We start from the raw sequence: 21,206 nt of genomic DNA, 5'->3' as shown, positions 1-21,206 counted from the left end.
CTTGAGGCACATTGAGAAACAGACAGAGTCATGTTACAGCAGAAGAAGAGGAAGAATAATCAGATGGTAATTATTGTCAAAAACTCGCAAAGTGAATGTGAATATATAAAAGTAAATATACGGAATGTTGGAGGGCAACTGTATACCTATACGTATTTCGGACTTATTGGCCCACTCATCAGTATAGTGTAGCCAAGTAAGAAAAGGAGTATGTTAACTTGGGAAAGGATCACTAGAGGAGTAATGTTACCATTTTTGGTCATATTGTTAGAAGACCCCGTCATGTAGTATAAATTTAGATAAGGACAATAATTATTACATATTGTCAAAAACTCGCAAAGTGAATGTGAATATATAAAAGTAAATATGGAATGGTGGAGGGCAACTGTATATACGTATTTCGGACTTATTAGCCCACTCATCTGTATAGTTTAGTCAAGTTAGAAAAGGTGTATGTTAACTTGGGAAAGGATCAGTAGAGGAGCAATGTTACCATTTTTGGTCATATTGTTAGAAGACCCTGTCATCTAAGGGCTAAAACTAACACTGCCAAGGAGGTAAGGCTACTTGAGGAAATGGATCGCCATAACGTTATTGAATAAATGATGTTGAGTAAGCTTATAGTGTAGCCTTACCTCCTTGGTAGTGTTAGTTGTAGCCCTTAGATGACAGGATCTTCTAACAATATGACAAAAAATGGTAACATTGCTCCTGCAGTAATCCTTTCCCAAGTTGACATTCTTCTTCTTAAAGTTCCCTTTCCTATCGGAGGTTGGATACCATAATGGATATGGTCACTTTGTTGGCTGCTGCTCTGAACAGTTGTAATGAACTACAGTTAAACCATTCTCTAAGGCAGGGGTCACCAAATTGGTTTCCCTGAGGGTCCGTTTCTAAAACCTATGACACTTCCGGGGTCCGGATTTATGCTGCCTGTGTCTGACTGTTCTGATTCGGTTTCTTTGTGGATTCTTGTTAAAAAATATCCCCTATAAACAAATCAGCAGGGTGCCGGGCGAAATTTTTGGGCAGAAATTATTTAATATTTTTTGTAACAAATTTAAAACATCACCTTTTTTGCCCGCGAAAATATTATTTTGAGCATTTTTGGGTCATCTTAAATAAAAAAGATCTCTCATTTTATTAAAACTTAAGAGTTTTCAAGCATCGCAAATGCATATTTTCGCATTTTTCAGATTTTAAATCGCTTAAAACTCGAAAACTATCAACTTTTCAGAAATATGACAAGAGAACTTTATCGTTTATAATTACCCAACAAACCTAAAAATACATTTTTCGAGGCAAAAGAGTAATTTTGAATTTGCTTAAAAAATTGTTTCACCCGGCACCCTTCTGATTTGTTTAAAGGGGACATTTTTGAACAGGAATCCGCAAAGAAATCGAGTCAGAAACATTTTTCATACGAAAGTGGCATCATACATGGACTAATATGGAAACGAAAACTAATAATATCTGATTGTTTTTTGGTTACTGTATACTTTTCTATAAGTTTTCCTGGTACAATACATAAAATATAAATTCATTGTGTATTGTTTTGATGTTATTATCAGTATATTTTGAAAACAGCTGTATTGTAAATTGTTACTGCGAATATTTTAAAAATTAGGAATTTATATTTTGAATGCTAATGTTTTTCTAAATAATCATAGTACAAAATGCTAATTAACAAGTTATCTTTTCTACATTAATTTCAATGCAAGGTGTTTGTTAACTTATTAAATCTGAAAATTATTTTAATTAAATGCACATCTGAAAAGTACTCCTACTTAACATATAGTAGAGAGAAAATGAATATAAAGAAATGCACATGACAATTTTATATTTTACAGCTTACTTAATTTCAAAATTAATAATTAGTAAGTATAACAATAAGGGGGAAAACTCTTTACAAAATTAAATTTTCAGAGAGAAAAATTACATTTTTTTATGTACAACCTGTCTGATGTTTGGAGTGAGTTTAGTGCAACTGAGTCTCATTACGGAGTTCATCTGTTCATTAGGGAGTTCACCAGATATTCATTTGTTAAGTGAGATCTCTACCGATTTTTAATAAAGTTCATTTTTGATAAAGCGGCTTCTCACACATAAGTTGAGCCAAACATAGTACACAATTTCATGGCCAAACATTTTCAAAATTGCCAAACATATCCTGAATTTATTGACGGTCCGCACAAGAATAGCTCACGGTCCGGATACGGACCGCGGTCTGCTAATCAGTGACCCCTGCTCTAAGGTTCCTCAGCCAGGAGATGCGTCTTCTTCCTATGCTTCTTCTTCCTTGGATCCTTCCTTGCATAATAATTCTCAGCAACTCATATTTTTCTCCTCTGGTAATGTGACCCAAATATTGCAGTTTTCTAGTTTTTATACTGTTCATAATTTCTAACTCCTTATTTAAACGTCGTAGCACTTCAACATTGGTAATCCTTTGAACCCACTGAATTTTCAGTATTCTTCTGTAACACCACATTTCGAACGCTTCTATTTTTCTTATATGTTGTCTCTTCAATGTCCAAGCTTCCATTCCGTATAGTAGTATAGAAAATATGTAGCATCCTAGAGCCTTAATTCTGAGAGGCAACTGAAGGTTTTTGTTTGTAAGCAGTGTCTTCATTTTTATAAATGCTTGCCTTGCAGTTTCAATTCGGACTTTAATTTCTTTGCTTTGGTCATTTTTGTCATCAACCCAGGTTCCCAGATATTTGTATGTTTTTATTTTTTCTATTTGGGTTTGCTCTATCATTAACCTTTCATTTCCATGTTGTGTTTTTGAGACAATCATAAATTTAGTTTTTTTCTTGTTTATTTTTAGTCCGTATCAAATGCAATAATCGTTAATAATTCTATTGAGCAATTCTTGTAGTGATTCCAGGGTATCTGCAATTATAACGGTGTCATCAGCGAATCTTATGTTATTTACTATTCTTCCGTTTATAGAGATTCCATCACTTAGCTCCGCTATCGCTTCCTGAAATATCGCTTCACTGTACACGTTAGACAGTAGCGGCGACAGAACAAACCATGTCTTACTCATCTCTTTACATCAATATTCTCGGATTCTCGTTCTTCTATCTTTATGTTGGTCTTTTGATTCCAATACAGATTGATGATAATTCGTAAATCTCGTCTGTCTATATCACTGTTTTTAAATAATTCTATTAGTTTTTCATGTCGGACCCTTTCGAACGCTTTTTAGAAGTCGATGAAACAGGAATAAATATCCAGGTTCATATCTAAGCATCTTTGAGAGAGGACATTAAACGCAAACAATGCCTCTCTTGTTCCAAGTCCTTTGTGGAACCCAAATTGGGTATCATCCATATCATCTAGCTATCTGTATAATCTTCCATGAATCACCTTTAGAAATATTTTAAGGGGATGCCTTATTAGTGATATTGTCCTATAGGCCGAACAATCTTTGGCATATATTGTTTTTGGTATTGTTATAAGGGTGGACATCAACCATACCTGAGGGATTTTTCCGGTTTTATATACTTCATTAAACAGATCCAGTAGTACAGGTAGACTTTCATCGTCTAGACATTTCAGCAATTCCGCAGGTATTTCGTCTGGACCTACAATTTTTCCGTTTTTTGCATTTGGTATTGCTTGTTCGATTTCCTCCATTATGATCTCTGGTCCCGTTTCGCTGTCGATGTCTTCCGGTGCTTGCCTATTATCCTCAAACAGATCTGTTATGTATGTCTTCCACTTTTTTAATTTCTCTTTGACCTCTATCATAATTTTTCCATTTATGTCTTTAAGAAGGCCATCTTTTTTTTGCTGTGTATTTGTGATTTCCTTAATTTTCTTATGTATGTTAAAGCTATTATACTTTTTAGAATATTCTTCTATTTTACTGCATTGATTTGCCAGCCAGAAGGATTTGGCCTCTTTTATTTTCTTTCCTATTAATCTCTGTATTTCCTTGTATTCTGCCTTACTCTTGCCTTTATGTTTCCTGCTTTTCTCCATTAGCTCTAGGATTTCTGAATCCATCTTTGGTTTTTCTTATTTTTGTCTGTAATATCTTCTTTCCTGCCTCTAATAATGTTTCTTGTATCATGTTCCATTTGTCATTAACATCTGTTGTTTTTATCACGTCTTGTTTGATTTGCTTTAAGTTATCATTTATTTCTTGTTTTAAACTCTGACGTATAGGTTCTTCTTTTATCTTTGAGACATCAAATCGTGGTATATTTGTTTGTTTTGGATCTTTTTCAATTTTATCTTCATTGCGCCTACTAATGGTTTATGATCTGAATTTATGTCAGCTTCGGACAGTGGCGGCTGGTCAGAGGAGGCAAGGGAGGCTTAGCCTCCCCATACATTTTTTACACATGCTACACTGTTTTGTTTTCTTTGCTATTTTGCTTCACGTTAAAGAAATCGGAAAAAGTTATTTGAACAAGTTGTTCCAAATAATGTTCTAACCCCACATACCAAATTTCATCACAAAATTCGCACTTTTAGTTTTTTCATTATTTGTAGTCAGGATCTTAAAACTGGAGAGGAGGCTGCTGGCCGGAAAATCTCACTTGCTAACGCTCCGCGCAGCCCAGCAGCGGTTACGGTATCCTACCTCTACGGAGACCCGGTCTCCTTAGAGCTGCATTATAGTTTAACGCACACGCTGCCCGGAGATTGGCAGCAGCGGCTGTTCGGCCAGCAGCCTCCTCTGCAATTTTAGGATCCTGACTATAAATAACGAAAAAAACTGAAAGTGCGAATTTTGTAATGAAGTTTGGTATGTGAGGTTAGAATAATATTTGGAACAACTGGTTCAAATAACTTTTTCAAATATCTGTCATGCAAAGCAAAATATCAGTAATTTACCGTATTTTGGATTCGCAGTAGGCCGCTTTTAGAATTAAAAAAAAAATTCAGTTGAGTATATTAAAAAATGTGAACCTTCAACCTGTATGGACTGCAAAAGTTCAAATCTGTATTTATTTTGATATGCATAATATCTACTTAAAGAGATAGAATTGTTAACAAATAAACGACACAAACTTTGGTAATAGGTACACTTTTACAATTTGATCAACTATTTTTAAAATGATATGATATTATGAAATTATGAATTATTATGATATTATAAAATGTAAATAAAAAATGGTCAAAAAAATGGGGCGTTAAATTAGATTTTCTGACAGAATTTTTTTGCTAGTGCAAATTTATCTAGATATTTTACAGTTAGGTATAGCCTCCCCTATTGTAAAAATCACGAGCCGCCACTGCCTTCGGGGTATGTTCTCATAGACTTTATAGTGTTTTTATATATGGATTTGATTAAAATGTAATCTATCTGGTTTCTTACAATGTGATCTTCCGAATCTACCGGTGATATCCAGGTATAAAGTCTTCTAGGTAATTTAAATAATGTATTCATTACTACCAGCTCCTCGCTTTGGCAGAATTCGACAAGTCTGTCCCCCTTCATTTCTTTCTCCCAAGCCAATTTCTCCGACACATCCATCCACTTTTCCTTTTCCAATCTTGGCGTTGAAATCTCCCATCACCAACAATATGTCATATTTTTTTGTGAATTTTATGATTTCGTTCAACTGCATGTAGAAACTTTCTATATCGGCCTCATCTTTGTCGGCAGTAAGTGCATATATTTGGACAACGTTTATCTTTTTAGAGAATGTTTGTAACTGAATTATCATCAATCTTTCTGAGTAGGGGGTAAAACCAACGACATATTTATTTGTCTCTTTGTCTACAAGTCTGGAAACTCCATTTCGATGTCTTGGATCATTGTTCCAACATAATACATCATGCCGTTGTTTGTGGTTAGTTTTCCTGAATCGGGCCATTGAACATTACTGATACCGAATATATTTATCTTAATGGGATCCATTTCAGCTGTTCGGTTATCGAGCTTACCTGGTTGATATAAACTCTTCACGTTCCATGTGGCCAGTCTTAGGGTTCTTCCTTTTTCTATTTTTTCTAAACCAAGGGTTTTCTTGGTTTCCTTCTGATTATGAGGGTTTCGTTTGCTGACGACCGGAGAGACCTCATATTCTTCAAGTGTACCGCTCCTGCCGGATCTTGGTTTCCGACTTCCATGATCATTAAGGTGTCTTTGAGCTTTTTCAAATGCCATTATGATTGTCTAGGAATGCCATTTTAAACCTTTAATACAGTGGTTTTCCGTTCCCTTCCATATCCTTATGCCGTTGACCACTTCATTGGTTCATCCGCCTTTAGGGCAAATTTCTTGACACTAGGACAAAAGAGTGCCCTACCATTTACCAACTCATCCTCCCAAAGCCGTTGGTTTGGTTAGTAAGGGGGGATTACTTTTACCGGCCATCATTCGGTGAATATATGTAGTAGAAAGAAATATAGTGACCCGTCTGTCCTCAGAAACCTAATAGTCATTCGGGGTCGGAAGAAACAAGAGTTAGCCAAGAGAGGCTGATAGGAAAGATTAAAGACATTTCACTTAAGGCTAGTTGAAAATGAGTAAAATGTGAAGGCCCTTACGATCCGCCAGGTGCGTTTCATAAGCGTATGAGTATTGCTACACTTTTTATTCCCGCTCATACTTCGGGTGTCATACTCTAACTGTTCAAATTGTTCCATAAGGAACCCTTCTGGTGTTCTATAGCAAACAGAAAATGTCAATGTTGCGTCAATGAAAAAAAAATTTGTGTTATCCAGGAGGTATCTGTTTTGTTTTTTGAATTATCCGAATATCTCTTTTATTGCAAGAGCTGTAAATAAAAACTTGCTTTGAAGGTTTATTTCATTAAAATTATCAAGCGCACTAAAATTAACAAAACAAAACAAAACAAAATTAACAACAAAACAAAACAATTCAATAGCGAGTATATCCACCTCTTGCAGCAACGACTGCTCGCAATCTGTTTGGCATCGAATAAAGATGTGTTATCCTTGTCTGGTGAATAGCCCGATATTCCTCTACGAGAGCCATAACTGTACCAAATTTTCTGAAGGCCTAGGATGATGGCGAATAGCTTTTTTTTTAATTCATCGCATGAATGCTCAATAGGATTGAGATCTGGGCTGCATGCGGGCCATTCTAATCTTATCAATCCAACCTCTATTTTATGAGTCAATCAGTGTTTTTATTTACAAAAAAATGGTACAGCTCTTACAAGAAAAGAGATATTTGGATAATTTAAAAAACAAAATTTTAGTAATGCCACTAGGATAGTATGACAGGACTATGAAACAAAATCAGCTCTTCCATTTTTCCACAGAGTTCTTTAAAGTTAGGAGAAAATACAACGCTTCCATTCACCCCTGTATAATGCCATGCAAGCAAATTTTTTTTGTTAACGGAATAATACCAAACGATATCAATACATGTACATACCTACAAACTGGTGCAATAATCTTGAAAATTGGAGTACAAATAATAAAGTTATAAATTGTCAAACTTAATCAAAAATTTTGGGTGGCGGAATTTTGTGCCGGTGAGTGTATATTCACCTTCACTTTGCGAGTTTTTCCAAGAATTTTCCTTATCTATATTTATATACAGTGATGAGCACGCTCATAACCGGCAGAATAGCTCAAAAGATAGAAAATATAATACATTGCGAAACAAAAAGAGATGAAACTAGTGGAGGTGGAAATTATCGTTATAAACGTATTAATTAACATTACATTACATATAGTTTCCCACCTTTAGCCGTCTGTGACAGAAGTATTTTATAAAATTCTACTGTCACAGTGGCAGTTGTCATACTCAACCTGATACGTCTGAAGGTGGGAAACTATGTAATGTAATGATATTTTAGACGTTTATAACGATAATTGCCACCTCCACTAGTTTCATCTCTTTCTGTTTCGCAATGTATTATGTTTTCCATCTTTTGAGCTATTTTGCCGGTTATTAGCGCGCTCATCACTGTATACATATATTTACAGAGAGTGTCAAAATTATGAAATAAATTCATTTTACAAAATGGACGATTTTGGAGAAAAATCCCGAAACAGGTCAATTTTAATTTTTATATTACAATTTTTTGGCACATATTTCATACTAGTGATGTCATCCATCTGAGCGTGATGACGTAATCGACGATTTTTTTTAATATGAATAGGGGATATGTGGTAGCTCATTTGAAAAGCTGTTCAATTCACTATTCAGTAATATAAACAATAACATCATTATCTATACAGGGTGACCAAAAAGAATAACTTTTGAAATAAATTAATCGACGCAAATAAAAGAAGTTATGTAATCCATTTAACTCAAAATTCGAGATACTGCTGTCTTAAAATAAACATTTCTTTTTGCTTAAATCTAATTTTAAAAAGCCTCCCACATGCCTCTTGGGAGTTGAACATAAGATTTAAGCAAAAGAAATAATTATTTGCCAAACAAACATTTTTTTATATTTCCTGACTACAATACAATGTATTTTGAATTAAATAAATTACATAAATTCTTCTTCTGGAGTCAATTAATTTAATTAATTATTTAATTTAATAAAAATTATTTTTTGGCCACCCTGTATAAATAATGATGTTACTGTTTATATTAATGAATAGAAAATTGATCACCCTTTCAAATGAGCTACCACAGGACACCTATTCCTATTTAAAAAAATCATCGGTTACGTCATCACGCCCAGATGGATGACGTCACTAGTATGAAATACATACTTACCAAAATATTGTAATTTAAAAATAAAAGTCGACCTGCTTCGGGATTTTTCTCCATCTGCTCTAGAGAGAGTGAATTTATTCTATAACTTTGCCCCCTCTGTATATACGTATATACACATACAGTACGCTGGAATAAGTGTTACCCCCCTTATTAACTTATTTATTTTTAACACTTAAGCAAAACGCTCGGATAGGTCGATTTTTAAAATAATCGTGGTATATAATAGCGTTTCGAGCGTCAATGTTTCGAAATTAACGCGATACCTTTTCAGCTGACAGGCTTTGATTTTTTTTAATGGGACAGTACATCATGTGACACCTTATTTAAAAGATTTTGAAATACTTATTACAAAAATGTATAATACTATCAAATAATATATAGCTCCCGCAGTGCGGGCTGTGCTGAGGTCGCGTAAACTCCGTAGTGGATGTCAGGTCTATGCACCTCCATGGCACCTACTCAATTGGAACGCAAAATCTTATGCTAAGAGGTTACAGGGTCGTATCTATTTAGAAGAGTATATATTCGTTGATACTATAGTCATTTTTGGGAGCAAAGGCGCAAAATTTCGGTCGAATTCTTTTTAAACGCATTCATTTTTTCGAATCCTGAGAAACCTAATAAAAATTTTTGAAAAATTTAAACGCAGAGTAAAAGATTGCATTATGACGAAGGGCTAAGAGTTCCTTAGAATAAACAGAATGTTTTTTGAATGATTGTATTTGAAATTAAAAATCACACTCAATTTTCTTTTTTTTTTTTTTCTCCTCTGTGAAGGGTTGTGAACTTATTAAAATAAACATTATAGAAGTTTTCAGGAAGTTTCGACCCTTGGTGATGTATTCTTTCATTCTGCGTTTAAATTTTTTAAGAATACTTATTAGTTTTCTAAGGATTCGAAAAAAATGAAAGCATTTAAACATAATTCGACCGAAATTTTGTGGCTACGCTCTAAAAAAGGATTAAAGTATTATACATTTTTGTAATTAGTATTTCAGAAGCTTTTGAATGAGGTATCACATGATATACTTTGCCTTTAAAATAATCAAAGTTATGGCTGTCACCTGAAGAGGGATTGCGTAAAGTTCTAAACATGGATAATATAATAAACTACGATTATTTTAAAAATTGGCCTGTCCGAGCTTTTTGCTTTTGTGCTAAAAATAAATAAGTTAATGGGGAGGGGTAAGACTTACTCCAGTGCACTCTATAACACCCCACACAGCAACTGTTATAATCTTATTCTAATATTAAATCATTGGCTGATAATTCTTCCATTTTCTCTTTCAGAAATCCAACATGGTGGAAGCGACGTACAAGTATGGAGAGGTGTCTAACCTTATCAACGGGTATTGCCCTTCTTATTGGAATCTCCTTACTCATAGCACTTGCCACAGTATTATATAGCAGAGATCAACATGTTAGTAGTGAGTAGATTTTTATTTCCTTAGATCAGTTGCAATAATGTTATTTATAGGTAAAAAAATACGACCAAAATGACTTTCCGATTTCCACTCCAGAAATTTGTAGTTGGTTCAGTCGTGGTGACGTTTCCGTATGTATTCAAAGAAAATTGAATAAACATCGAAAACATTTTGTTAGACATTTAGTAAAAACGTTCGGCAGATTAGTGCAACATTATCAGAATTGTGCATTTAATGATTGAAGCATATAATTTGGACCTCATATAAAGGTTCAAATTTAGATATGAGACCATCTCAGATTTTGCCTTTTACAAAAATGGCGGCATTCAAAATGAGGACTATACATAATATGTGACTAATAGCACGATAACTTTTGAACGAAAATCCGATTTCAACTAAATTTGGTGTATAGTTTTTTTTAATGTGTAAGATCGAGGTCTTAAAGTGGAAGAATCGGTTTACCAGAAGTTGTGTTTTCCTGGTTTTTTGTGTAAAAATATGTAGTTTTTATAAATTCTTTCACCCTGTATATATTAATTTTTCAAAAAGGTAATATCGCCATTAAAAAAAGCGTAAAAATATTTTTTAGAAAATAGTTTGAACTTTTTAGTTATGTTAATTACCATTTAATAAATGCATAACGTATCTTCACATGTACCTAAGTGCGGCAGATTCTGGCAAATATTATAAGAATTATTGTGCATTTAACGGTAGAAACATATAATTTTGACCACATATACTACAGGAACAAAGCTTCAAATTTAAATATGAGGCCATCTCAGATTTTGCCTTTTACAAAAATCGCGGGCATTCAAATTGACGACTATACACATGTGCCTAATAGCACGATAACTTTAAAATGAAAAGTCTGATTTCAACAAAATTTGGTATATAGGTTCTTTTTTGATTTATAAGATCGAGGTCGTGAACCGGAAGAATCGGTTTACCAGAAGTTGTGTTTTTGCTGGTTTTTATATAAAAATATATTATTTTTTTCAATTTTTGCACCATGTATGTATATATTAATTTTTCAAAAAGGTAATACCGCCATTGAAAAGATCGTAAACACATTTTTTAGGAAATATTTTGACCTTTTTAGTTTTGTTAATTACCATTTAATAAATGCATAACGTATCTGTACATAATATATTCTGATAAGAAAATTTTTTTGTAAAACTACACAATTTAAAGTAAAGTTGGGTAAATGTGCAATGGAAATTATAAATTATTATAGGTCGATGTGCGGGTCTATCGTTATTGAAAGAAGTAATTTAATCATAATATATCTATTCATTATACTCTAATTATTACAACAAATTGGACAGAGAGATCATCATCATCATCATATCATACATCTCCAAGTGGAGCAAAGGGCACCTTGCGGTGTTTCAAGTAGCATGAGGAATGATGGTGAGGTTGCTAGTCCCACGCATCATCTGTTGAGTTCCGTCCAATTTTGTTTACTAGTTTTCTCCATTCTCTTCTGTTTTTTTTTTTTTTTTTTTTTTTTGCTATCTTTTTTGCATCGTTCCATGTTAAATTATACAATGACAATTATACAATGGACAGAGAGATACAATGTATAAAGATAAAATTCAAAGCAATAATGTTATTTGAAACAAATATCGCCACAATATTGTCGATTGCTCTACATTTCTGGCTAAACAGGTGTTCTCGCGTATCATTCACTGCTACTTATGACTGCTAGTACAATATGATAGTATATGTATAACAATGCAAACCTCTCCAATAATTGCAGCAGATCTTGTAAAATTATTATATTATTATACAGGTCATGAAACAATAAATCATTCATATATAAAAGTATTCTAATGCCGCCATTTCGAATGTCCACCATTACCGGTATAGGCAAAATCCAAGATGATTTCATATCCATAATCAAAGCTCTACATTTGATTTGTAGGATATGTGGTTAAAATTGTATGCTTCTATCATTAAATGCACAATAATTCTTATAATATTTGCACGAATCTGTCTCACATAGGAGGTATATTATAAATTTACGCTATGCATTTTAATTGGAAAAAAAAAAACAACATATTATGTTTATATAAAAAACCAGGAAAAACACAACTTTTGCTAAACCGATTCTTCCGGTTCAAGACCTCGATCTTATAAATAAAAAAAGAACCTATATTATACCAATTTTGTTGAAATCGGACTTTTCGTTTTAACCTTCCGTGACTAACATTCGGTCTGTGAGACTTTAGAGTTTTTACGATTATATCCAAATTGTTCGTTATGTATCTTCGCCGCCATCAGTAGCTGCCTGATTCAGGTGCCTCTTTTTAGTGTTGAAGTTTGCGTCTTCAGTCTCAAGTCATTAAGCAATTATCGGTAAATTTTGTCTCAGAGACCGATGTTGAATGTGACATATTCGATGAAAAAAATATGTATATTAACAAAAGACCGTGCAAACAAGTATTGATAATTTAGTAACCCCATTGCCAGGAGTAAAATGTGAAGCTAGGTACAAAAAAACAGCAGTGGAAAAATTGAGCTTGTTTTTCACAAATGAGATGTTATAGAGGGTGTTTCATTAATAATTCTCCATATAGTAACTGGAGAAACCTTAGCACAAAATACGAAGATTTAACCTAAAACACTTAAATAAAATGTGGTTCCTTACTGAGTTACGTTTTATCTAAAAATTTAAAAATTATTTTTGCTCAGCATTTTAAAACTATTCGACGTATCCTTTTTGCTCAAATCCTACGCTACTAGAGGAATTACTATTTTAGTGCCATTTTTAGATTCTTCAATACTTTCTACGTAAATAATATACTCTTCATTGGTAACGATAAAGTCATTAGTTTTCGAGATATTTGAAGTTAAATATGAAACGGCACAGTTATTTTGATTAATTCTGTATGATTCATATAATTAAAATTTAAAAATTATTTGTATCCAGTACTTTAAAACTATTTGGCATATCCTTATCATACTTGGCAGAAAGTGTAGGTACTGTACACCCTACTAAATTAAGGTAAATAAACGTTTCTAGCTACTACCAGAGGCGTATGACAGAGGATAGTGGCTAATTGACCCCTCCCAAATTCTACGCCACTGACGAAATTGCTATTTTAGTGTAGTTTTTTGATTTTGCAATACTTTTTATGTAAATAATATCTCTTCATTCGTAACGATAAAATTATTAGTTTTCGAGATAATTTAAATTAAAAATGAAGCGACACAATACATTAATCAAAATAACCATGTCGTTTCATTTTTAACTTCAAAGATCTCGAAAACTAACGACTTTATCGTTACGAATGAAGAGTATATTATTTTCATATAAAGTATTGGAGAATCCAAAAATTGAACTAAAATAGCAATTCCACCAGTGACGTAGAATTTGTAAAGGGCCAACCATTCACTTTCCCCCGTCATCGTACCCCTCTGGAAAGATCCAGAAACGTTTGTTTAACATAATTTAGTAGTTTGTGTAGTACCTATACTTCCTGCCAAGTATGATAATGATATGTCGAATAGTTTTAAAATGCTGAGCAAAAATAGTTTTTAAATTTTTAGATAAACACCCTGTAACTCAGTAAGGAACCACATTTTATTTAAGTGCTTTAGGTTAAATCTTATGATATGCAATATGATAATATCAGCAGAAAATACCAAATGTATGACAATATCTAAATACCCACTACGATGGAAAATCGAAATTGATGGGAAAATAGTAAAGCAGGAAGAAAGGTTTAGATATCTGGGAATAGATATAACCAGTTACAGAGATGTTGAGGAGGAAGTACGACAACAAAGCTTAAAAGCAAGTAAAGCGGCGGGATCTCTTAATGACACAATCTGGAAGAACAAACACCTAAGACAAGATACAAAAGCAAGAATCTATAAAGCAGCAATTAGACCTATATTAACATACACGGCGGAGACAAAACCTGACACATCTAAAACGAGCCGACTACTAGAAACAACAGAGATAAAAATACTCCGACGAATATCATGGAAAAGTCTGTTGGATAGGGAGAGAAGCGAAAAGATAAGAAGATCATGCAATATAGAAGACATAAATGGATGGGTGAAAAAACGGAAACAGAAGTGAAACGAACACATTAGTAGAATGGTAGAGGATAGGATAGTATGAATAGCACGAGATAAGTCACCAAATTGATGAAGAAGTATTGGCAGACCAAGAAAAAGATGGTGCGATAACTTAAACAATTTAGGAGGCTAATATTGAAGAAGAAACAGGCTTTAAAGCCTACATACAAGAAGGAAGAAGAAGAAGAAGGTTAAATCTTCGTATTTTGTGCTAAGGTTTCTCCAGTTACTATACCGTGTATAATTATTTTTATTTTCTTTGGAATTTTGCTAATGTTTAAGAGGCTTAATAAAATAAAGGTAGGTATCATTATTGTTTAATTTCACCCCTTCAAGGAGTAAACACAACCCTACGTTTGAAAGTGTGTTAATGGACACATTTTTTTATGTCGGTCATTGACACCGATGTTAGCTTTAATGTTCAGAAAACCTATGTTAGTTGCGGAAGGTTAAAGTTATCGTGCTATTAGGCACATATATATAGTCGCCATTTTGAATGCCCGCTATTTTTCTAAATGGCAAAATCTGAGATGGCCTCATATTTAAATTTGAACCTTTATATGTATAGTATATTTGCTCCACATTATATGCTTTTACCATTAAATGCAGAATAATTCTTATAATATTTGCACGAATCTGCCGCATATAAGTACATGTGAAGGTAGGTTATGCATTTATTAAATGGTAATTAACATAACTATAAAGTTTAAAATATTTCCTAAAAAAATATTTTTACGCTATTTTCAATGACGGTATTACTTTTTTGACAAATTAATGTATACAAGGTGAAAGAATTGAAAAAACAATAACATATTTTTACATAAAAATCCAAGAAAAACAAAACTTCTGGTAAACCTATTCTTCTGGTTCCAGATCACCTCGATCTTACACATCAAAAAGATAATCTATATACCAAATTTGGTTGAAATCGGACTTTTCGTTCAAAAGTTATCGTGCTATTAGTCACATATGTCGCCATTTTTGTAAAAGGCAAAATCTTAGATGGCCTCATATCGAAATTTGAACCTTTATATTGTGTGTAGTGGTAGGGGAGCAAAGTATGCTAAATGTGCAGTCACTCGAGCGCTTTGGGGACCTATTGGGTTGTGATTATTAAGTCCTAAAACCAAAAAAAGTTAAGTAAAATTTTCCATTTTAGCGGGCGCTTGCCATTTTTTAATTTAATTTTCCATTTCCATTAATCGTTTTTTCCGAATATAGCGCCATCTATCCATAATTCGAAAAAATGTTGGGAATAAAAGTTGCTTATTTTTATGCAGAGAATTCAAATCTGCAATAAAAAATGGGGGCTCCTATTTAAGATTTTAAAGTAACCCCCCACCCCACCTCCGTGGCGGGTCGCGTTTGGTACCATTCGATATATTTTTCAAAAATATTAATTAAGTGTATTTTGCAGTTTTTCGATCTGATGTTTATTTTGCTAAATATCGCGGGATTTGTATTTAAAATTTACCCCCCACCCCTCTCTGCGAGGGGTCGTGTTTGGTGTCTATCGATAGATTTTTAAAAAATATTAAACGTGTAGTTTTTAGTTTTTCGATATGACGTTCATTTCGCGAAATATTCGCCTTTTTCTTGTGAAACTTTGTGACTCACCAATTCCCTTACGCCCCGCTCAAATCGTCAGATTTTTTAAATATACACTGTTTTGCATGTACTTAACTTACCTTATCTTAATCTGACAATTTCGAGTATTTTTAAGGATAGATTTTTTTTTTCGGGCCCCCCTAAACGAACTCCCCTGTGTTAAGAGTCAATATATGGCAGAGGTACATCTACTGGGTACCATGTTTCTCCCCATATGATAATCTGACGCGCTCGAGTAACTGCAAAAATCCCCGCTTGGGCTCCCCTACAATAGTATATGTGGTCTAAATTATATGCTTCTATCATTAAATGCACATTTGTTTCACATATCGGCTGCACTATTAAAAATATTTTAACATTTATCAATTTGTAATCCATTTTTATAACAATGTTTGTATAGTTTTTATTTTAATTTATTTTTACTGCTTTTACCAGGACAAAATTTCCTTTTTACGTCAGTCTTTTAACAACTATAGAATAGAATAGATATATGCTTTATTGTCACTGAAAATTTTTACAAGTTTATGGACAAAGCTTACATACAGTAAAGAAAATAATATCAACAACAAATCACAAATGCAATTTACTAAAATTAGATAAATCGTCAACATACAGTATATAAGATATAAAAGCAAAGACAAAGACAATAATTAATTGTAAAATTTATATAAATTGCAAATTGAACATAACCAAAATAAAATACTAATAAGATTAAGCTGCTGCATATGAAACCCAATTTTCTTAGTTATTCATTAACAAATTCTCCTATTGAATAGTATGGTCTTTTATATAAATAGGTTTTTGTCATTTTACAGAACTTTGGGAAAGATGTTGCAGATTTAAGTTGTAAAGTTGATCGAATCCAAAGACTTGAGAAGACCGATTGTTCTTATACACGTGCCTGAGACCGGCATAAGCGAAAATGTGTGCAGGAGTCGCTTGAGCAAACAGAATGCAGGGCTCGATGCCACAGACGACACTGAAAAGCCAGAAGGTCGAGGGGCAGGGAGAAATCCTTGCGTACTCGATCGACAGGGTCTCCCTTATGGCTTTGAAGCAGACCCAACTCAAGGCCTTTTGTAGGATGGGAAGGGTAGCATTTAAGACCGTGAGGGAGACAGATGGAGATGGCAAAGGTGAGAGTGATCCAAGCCAACCTTCAGCACAGTAAGGCAGCTTCGGTAGAACTTGCTGTGGCTAGGGAAAGATTTGATGTTGCTCTCATCCAAGAACTCTCTGTAAACCAGGATAAAATAAAAGGTTTCTCAGGGATGAGCGGAGAACTGTTTACATTAGATCCGCTGAAGTACCAAGAACCTGCATAATAGCTAAAAGCAACACCTGGGGGAGCACCGAAAACAACGAAAGAGGTGAGCACTGACTACAATTTATTATGGAATATCATTTAGACATACTAAATGTAGGCAACAAACCTAGCTTTGTGACTGCAAATAGGAAGGAGGTTATCGATATAACGATGGCGACTGAATTTCTAAGCAGCATCGTTAGGAACTGACATGTGTCTGATGAGGCGAGTTTCTCAGACCACAGACATATAAACTTTGAAATAACGGGCTATGAGCACGAAACAGAGACTTATCGAAACCCCAGGAAAACTGATTGGGAAGCGTATCAAGAAGACCTGACATATATTTTTGGTGAGGCTATAAAGAACACAATAGAGCTAGATATGGCTACTGAACAATTTCAGCATATAGTCATAGCAGCATATAAAGATAACTGTCCCGTAACAGCAAGTAGCTCCAACAGGAAAGTGCTCTGGTCGAATGATGAACTTGCTAAAGAAGGAGAGATTCGAGAAAAGAATTCAATTTTGCAAAAAGATCAGGCGAGTATAGCGAATATCGCAAAGCTCTGACTAAATATTACAAAGCCCTAAGGAAAGCCAAAAGATAATCATGGAGGAAGCACTGCGAGGAGATAGAACAGACTGCAGAAGCGGCTGGACTTCAAAAAGTTCTCTCAAAAGAACCTAATAGCAAATATCGCCACGCTCCAGATGGAGTCAGGCGACTACACACAGACGAGTGAAAAGATGCTGAGTGAACAATGTTCAATGTTCACTTCCCTGGGTCTGTAACCAGAATGATGACACCAGAAGTTCTACAGCAAGAAGGACCAGTTACCATGAAATATGGAAATATGGGGAAAATTGGGGAAGCTGAAGAGCAGCAAAAGAGATGGTGACATCAGACAAAATAAAATGGGCAGTAAGTTCATTTAAACCATATAAATCACCGGAAACGGACAGGATTTATTCTGTATTTTTGCAAAAAGCTACAGAAGCAATGTACAAGCAAATGTGTACAATACTTCGTGCAACTATTGCGCTGGAGTATGTACCAGTTGCTTGGGGGTCGACAAGAGTAGCATTCATACCAAAGCCTGGTAAGGGTGGACATATTATGACTTCAAAGTCCTGTGTTAATATATATAGTTAATGTTAATAATAGACCAATAAGTCTGATGTCCTTTGTACTAAAGACGTTGGAAAAACTGATAGATATACATATTAGGGATGTAATATTGGTTGAAAGACCAATATGCATACAGGCCACGTGTAGCAACAGAAACAGCACTGCACCATCTAGTACAGAGGGTGGAGTATGTTCTGGAAAACAAAGAGGTGATGTTGGGAGCCTTTCTCGACATAAATGAAGCCTTAAACAACACCTCATTCGATGCCATCACAAAGGCCATCCGTGTGAAAGGAGTGGATGGATGATAATAAACAATATTTTAAATCTAAGACTTTTCGTTGAGAAACTGCTTTCTGGAAGCATCCTAAATCCCCGACTTTTACCATTTATACGCACAGAAACGACGAATATAAACTTATAGCCATAGGCATTCGCGAACCGGTCAACTTATGGATATATTCGTATACAACGAATAGACCACTTTTTGTGTCTATTAATAATATTTCATCGGAAATCTACTATAGTAATTTAGGAATACCCCAGGGTGGAATATTAGGTGAACTACTTTTTTTACTTTATATAAATGATATGCCTGAATATATCTCAGAAAAACACATATTCATGTATGCAGATGATACCACCATACTTGTCTCAGCGAAATCCTTCGAGTTATCACATTCTAAGGTCAAGAATGTAATCTTATCATTTAAAAACTGGTGCTACCGGAATAATTTGGTAATAAATATAGATAAGACAGTATGTATTCAGTTTTCTTATGGTGAAAGAAAAATAAGTACTTCTGCGTTCGAAATTACAGACAACGTGATTATTAAATCAGTTGATAATACTAAGTTTCTTGGCACGATTGTGGACAATACTTTAAATTTTCGTGAACACGTAAACAATACCTGTCTAAAATTGAATCGAGCATATTTCGCGATATTGTCGTTAAAGGACGAAGTTACTGTAAATGCGTTAGTTACACTATACTATTCCCAAGTGTATTCCATAATTAATTAGTCAAAACATTATTGTTTGGGGACAGGCATCGGAAAGTTTGAGAGTATTTGTCCTACAAAAACGAATAATTCGAACAATATTTGGTTTACGCTTTAGAGACAGTTGTCGACAGTGTTTTAAAAATAATATCATTCTTACGCTTGCTTCAATATATAGTATGTCCCTGTAAGTTGTATCCATATGGAAAACTTTTTTATTATTAAATTTACAAAAAAACTAATTCTTCATAAAAAGCTCTGCATGGTCCAAAACCTAAGATTTAACCATCAAATATCAAATTTTTTTAATATTATACGAGGTATGTCAAAAAGTTTGAATTTCACTCAAGAGTAAAGTAGCTTTATTTTTACCAATATTGAGAATTGCTATTATGAAAAGTTGTTTGGAATTAAAAACTATATTCTAGTATGCAATAACGTCCTTCTAATTGAATTTTTTTTTAAATTATGGATAACTAACATTATTTTCAGTTATTTCAATTCAGATAACTCTTTTATTATTAATTTTACTAAAAAAAGTGATTCTTAATAAAAAGTTTTTCATAGTATAAAACCTAAAATACAACCATCCTATGTCAAATTTTATCAATTTTATACGAGATATGTCAAAAAATATGAATTTCGCTCAAGAGTAAAATACGTTTATTTTTCAAAATATTAAAAATTGTTATTATGAAAAGTTATTAAGAATTAAAAACTATGTTTCAGTATGTAATTACATCCTTCTAATTGAAATATTCTGAACTCTAAAGGTACTTTACTTTTGATCTAAATGTATCTTTCTTGACATACCTCGTATAAAATTGATAAAATTTGATATAAGATAGTTGTATTTTGGTTTTAGACCATTCAGAACTTTTTATTAAAGATCACTTTTTTTCGTAAAGTTGATAATAAATGAGTTATCAGAATTGAAATAACTGAAAATAATGTTAGTTATCCATAATGTTTCAAACATTTTTTTTTCAATTAGAAGGATGTAATGGCATATTAGGATATAGTTTTTAATTCCAAACAACTTTTCATAATAGAAATTTTCAATATTGTGAAAAATAAAGCTACTTTACTCTTGAGTGAAATTCAAACTTTTTGACATACCTCGTATAACATTTATAAAATTTGATATCTGATGGTTGAATCTTGGCTTTTGGATCATGCAGAGCTTTTTATGGAGAATAAGTTTTTTCGTAAAGTTAATAATAAAAAAGTTTTCCATATGGATACAACTTACAGGGACATACTGTATATCTATAAGTTTTTATCACGCACGTTCACTAAGTTAAACGATCTTGAAATAGCAAATGACTTACACGCATATTACACAAGAAATTCCGGGATAATATATCTTCCCCGTCATATTCATACTAATTTTAGAAAATCTCCTGAATATGCAGGCTCCCTACTTTTTAATACACCACCATCTAGTTTTAAAAATTTTAATTCACTAAGAACTTTCCAAAAAAACTTAAAGCAATTCTTAATAAGCCATGCCTTTTATTCAGTACGTGAATTTACAGAATGCTTAGCTCTAATTATTTAGAAGATGTCCAATGTCTGGGCCGAATTTTAATTTTTGTATTGACATGATTTATAGAATAATTGTTAGCAACTTATTATGTATTTGTCTTGTACTATATATTATTTTTGTTTGTAACTGTAGTGTTGTAATGTTTATTGTATTTTTTTGACATGCCCTATGCATACGTATATGTAACCAAGGGTTAATAAAATTATCTATCTATCTATATATCTATCTATCCATCTATTAGACTTGGGCATAATAGTTCATCAAGAGCGCTCAGTTTAGTTCAAATGTAAGAAGTGAACTAGTTCGATCTTTTAGTTCACTAGTTCATTAGCACAAAGAGTTACATGAGAACAGATGAGCAAAACGTAAGATTGATTTATCGTTTGTGCATAAATTTATTTTTGATACCGATTTTAATTT

General features: G+C 33.3%; 1 protein-coding gene across 3 annotated transcripts in view; it reads left to right on the top strand.

Moving 5' to 3' along the window:
• LOC114334567 (neprilysin-2) overlaps nt 1-21,206 on the top strand; it is a 311,969-nt gene that overhangs the window by 121,987 nt on the left and 168,776 nt on the right. For all 3 annotated transcript variants that reach the window (XM_028284633.2, XM_028284632.2, XM_028284634.2), the window contains exon 2: nt 9,968-10,104. In XM_028284633.2, the coding sequence (XP_028140434.2) occupies nt 9,968-10,104 (137 nt within the window). The remainder of the gene's footprint in view (nt 1-9,967; nt 10,105-21,206) is intronic.

The sequence above is a fragment of the Diabrotica virgifera genome, chromosome 1 (assembly GCF_917563875.1).
Source record: "Diabrotica virgifera virgifera chromosome 1, PGI_DIABVI_V3a".
NCBI classification, from domain to species: Eukaryota; Metazoa; Arthropoda; class Insecta; order Coleoptera; family Chrysomelidae; genus Diabrotica; species Diabrotica virgifera.
Note: the sequence above shows the minus strand (reverse complement) of the source record. Positions and strands in the feature narration are given on the sequence as shown.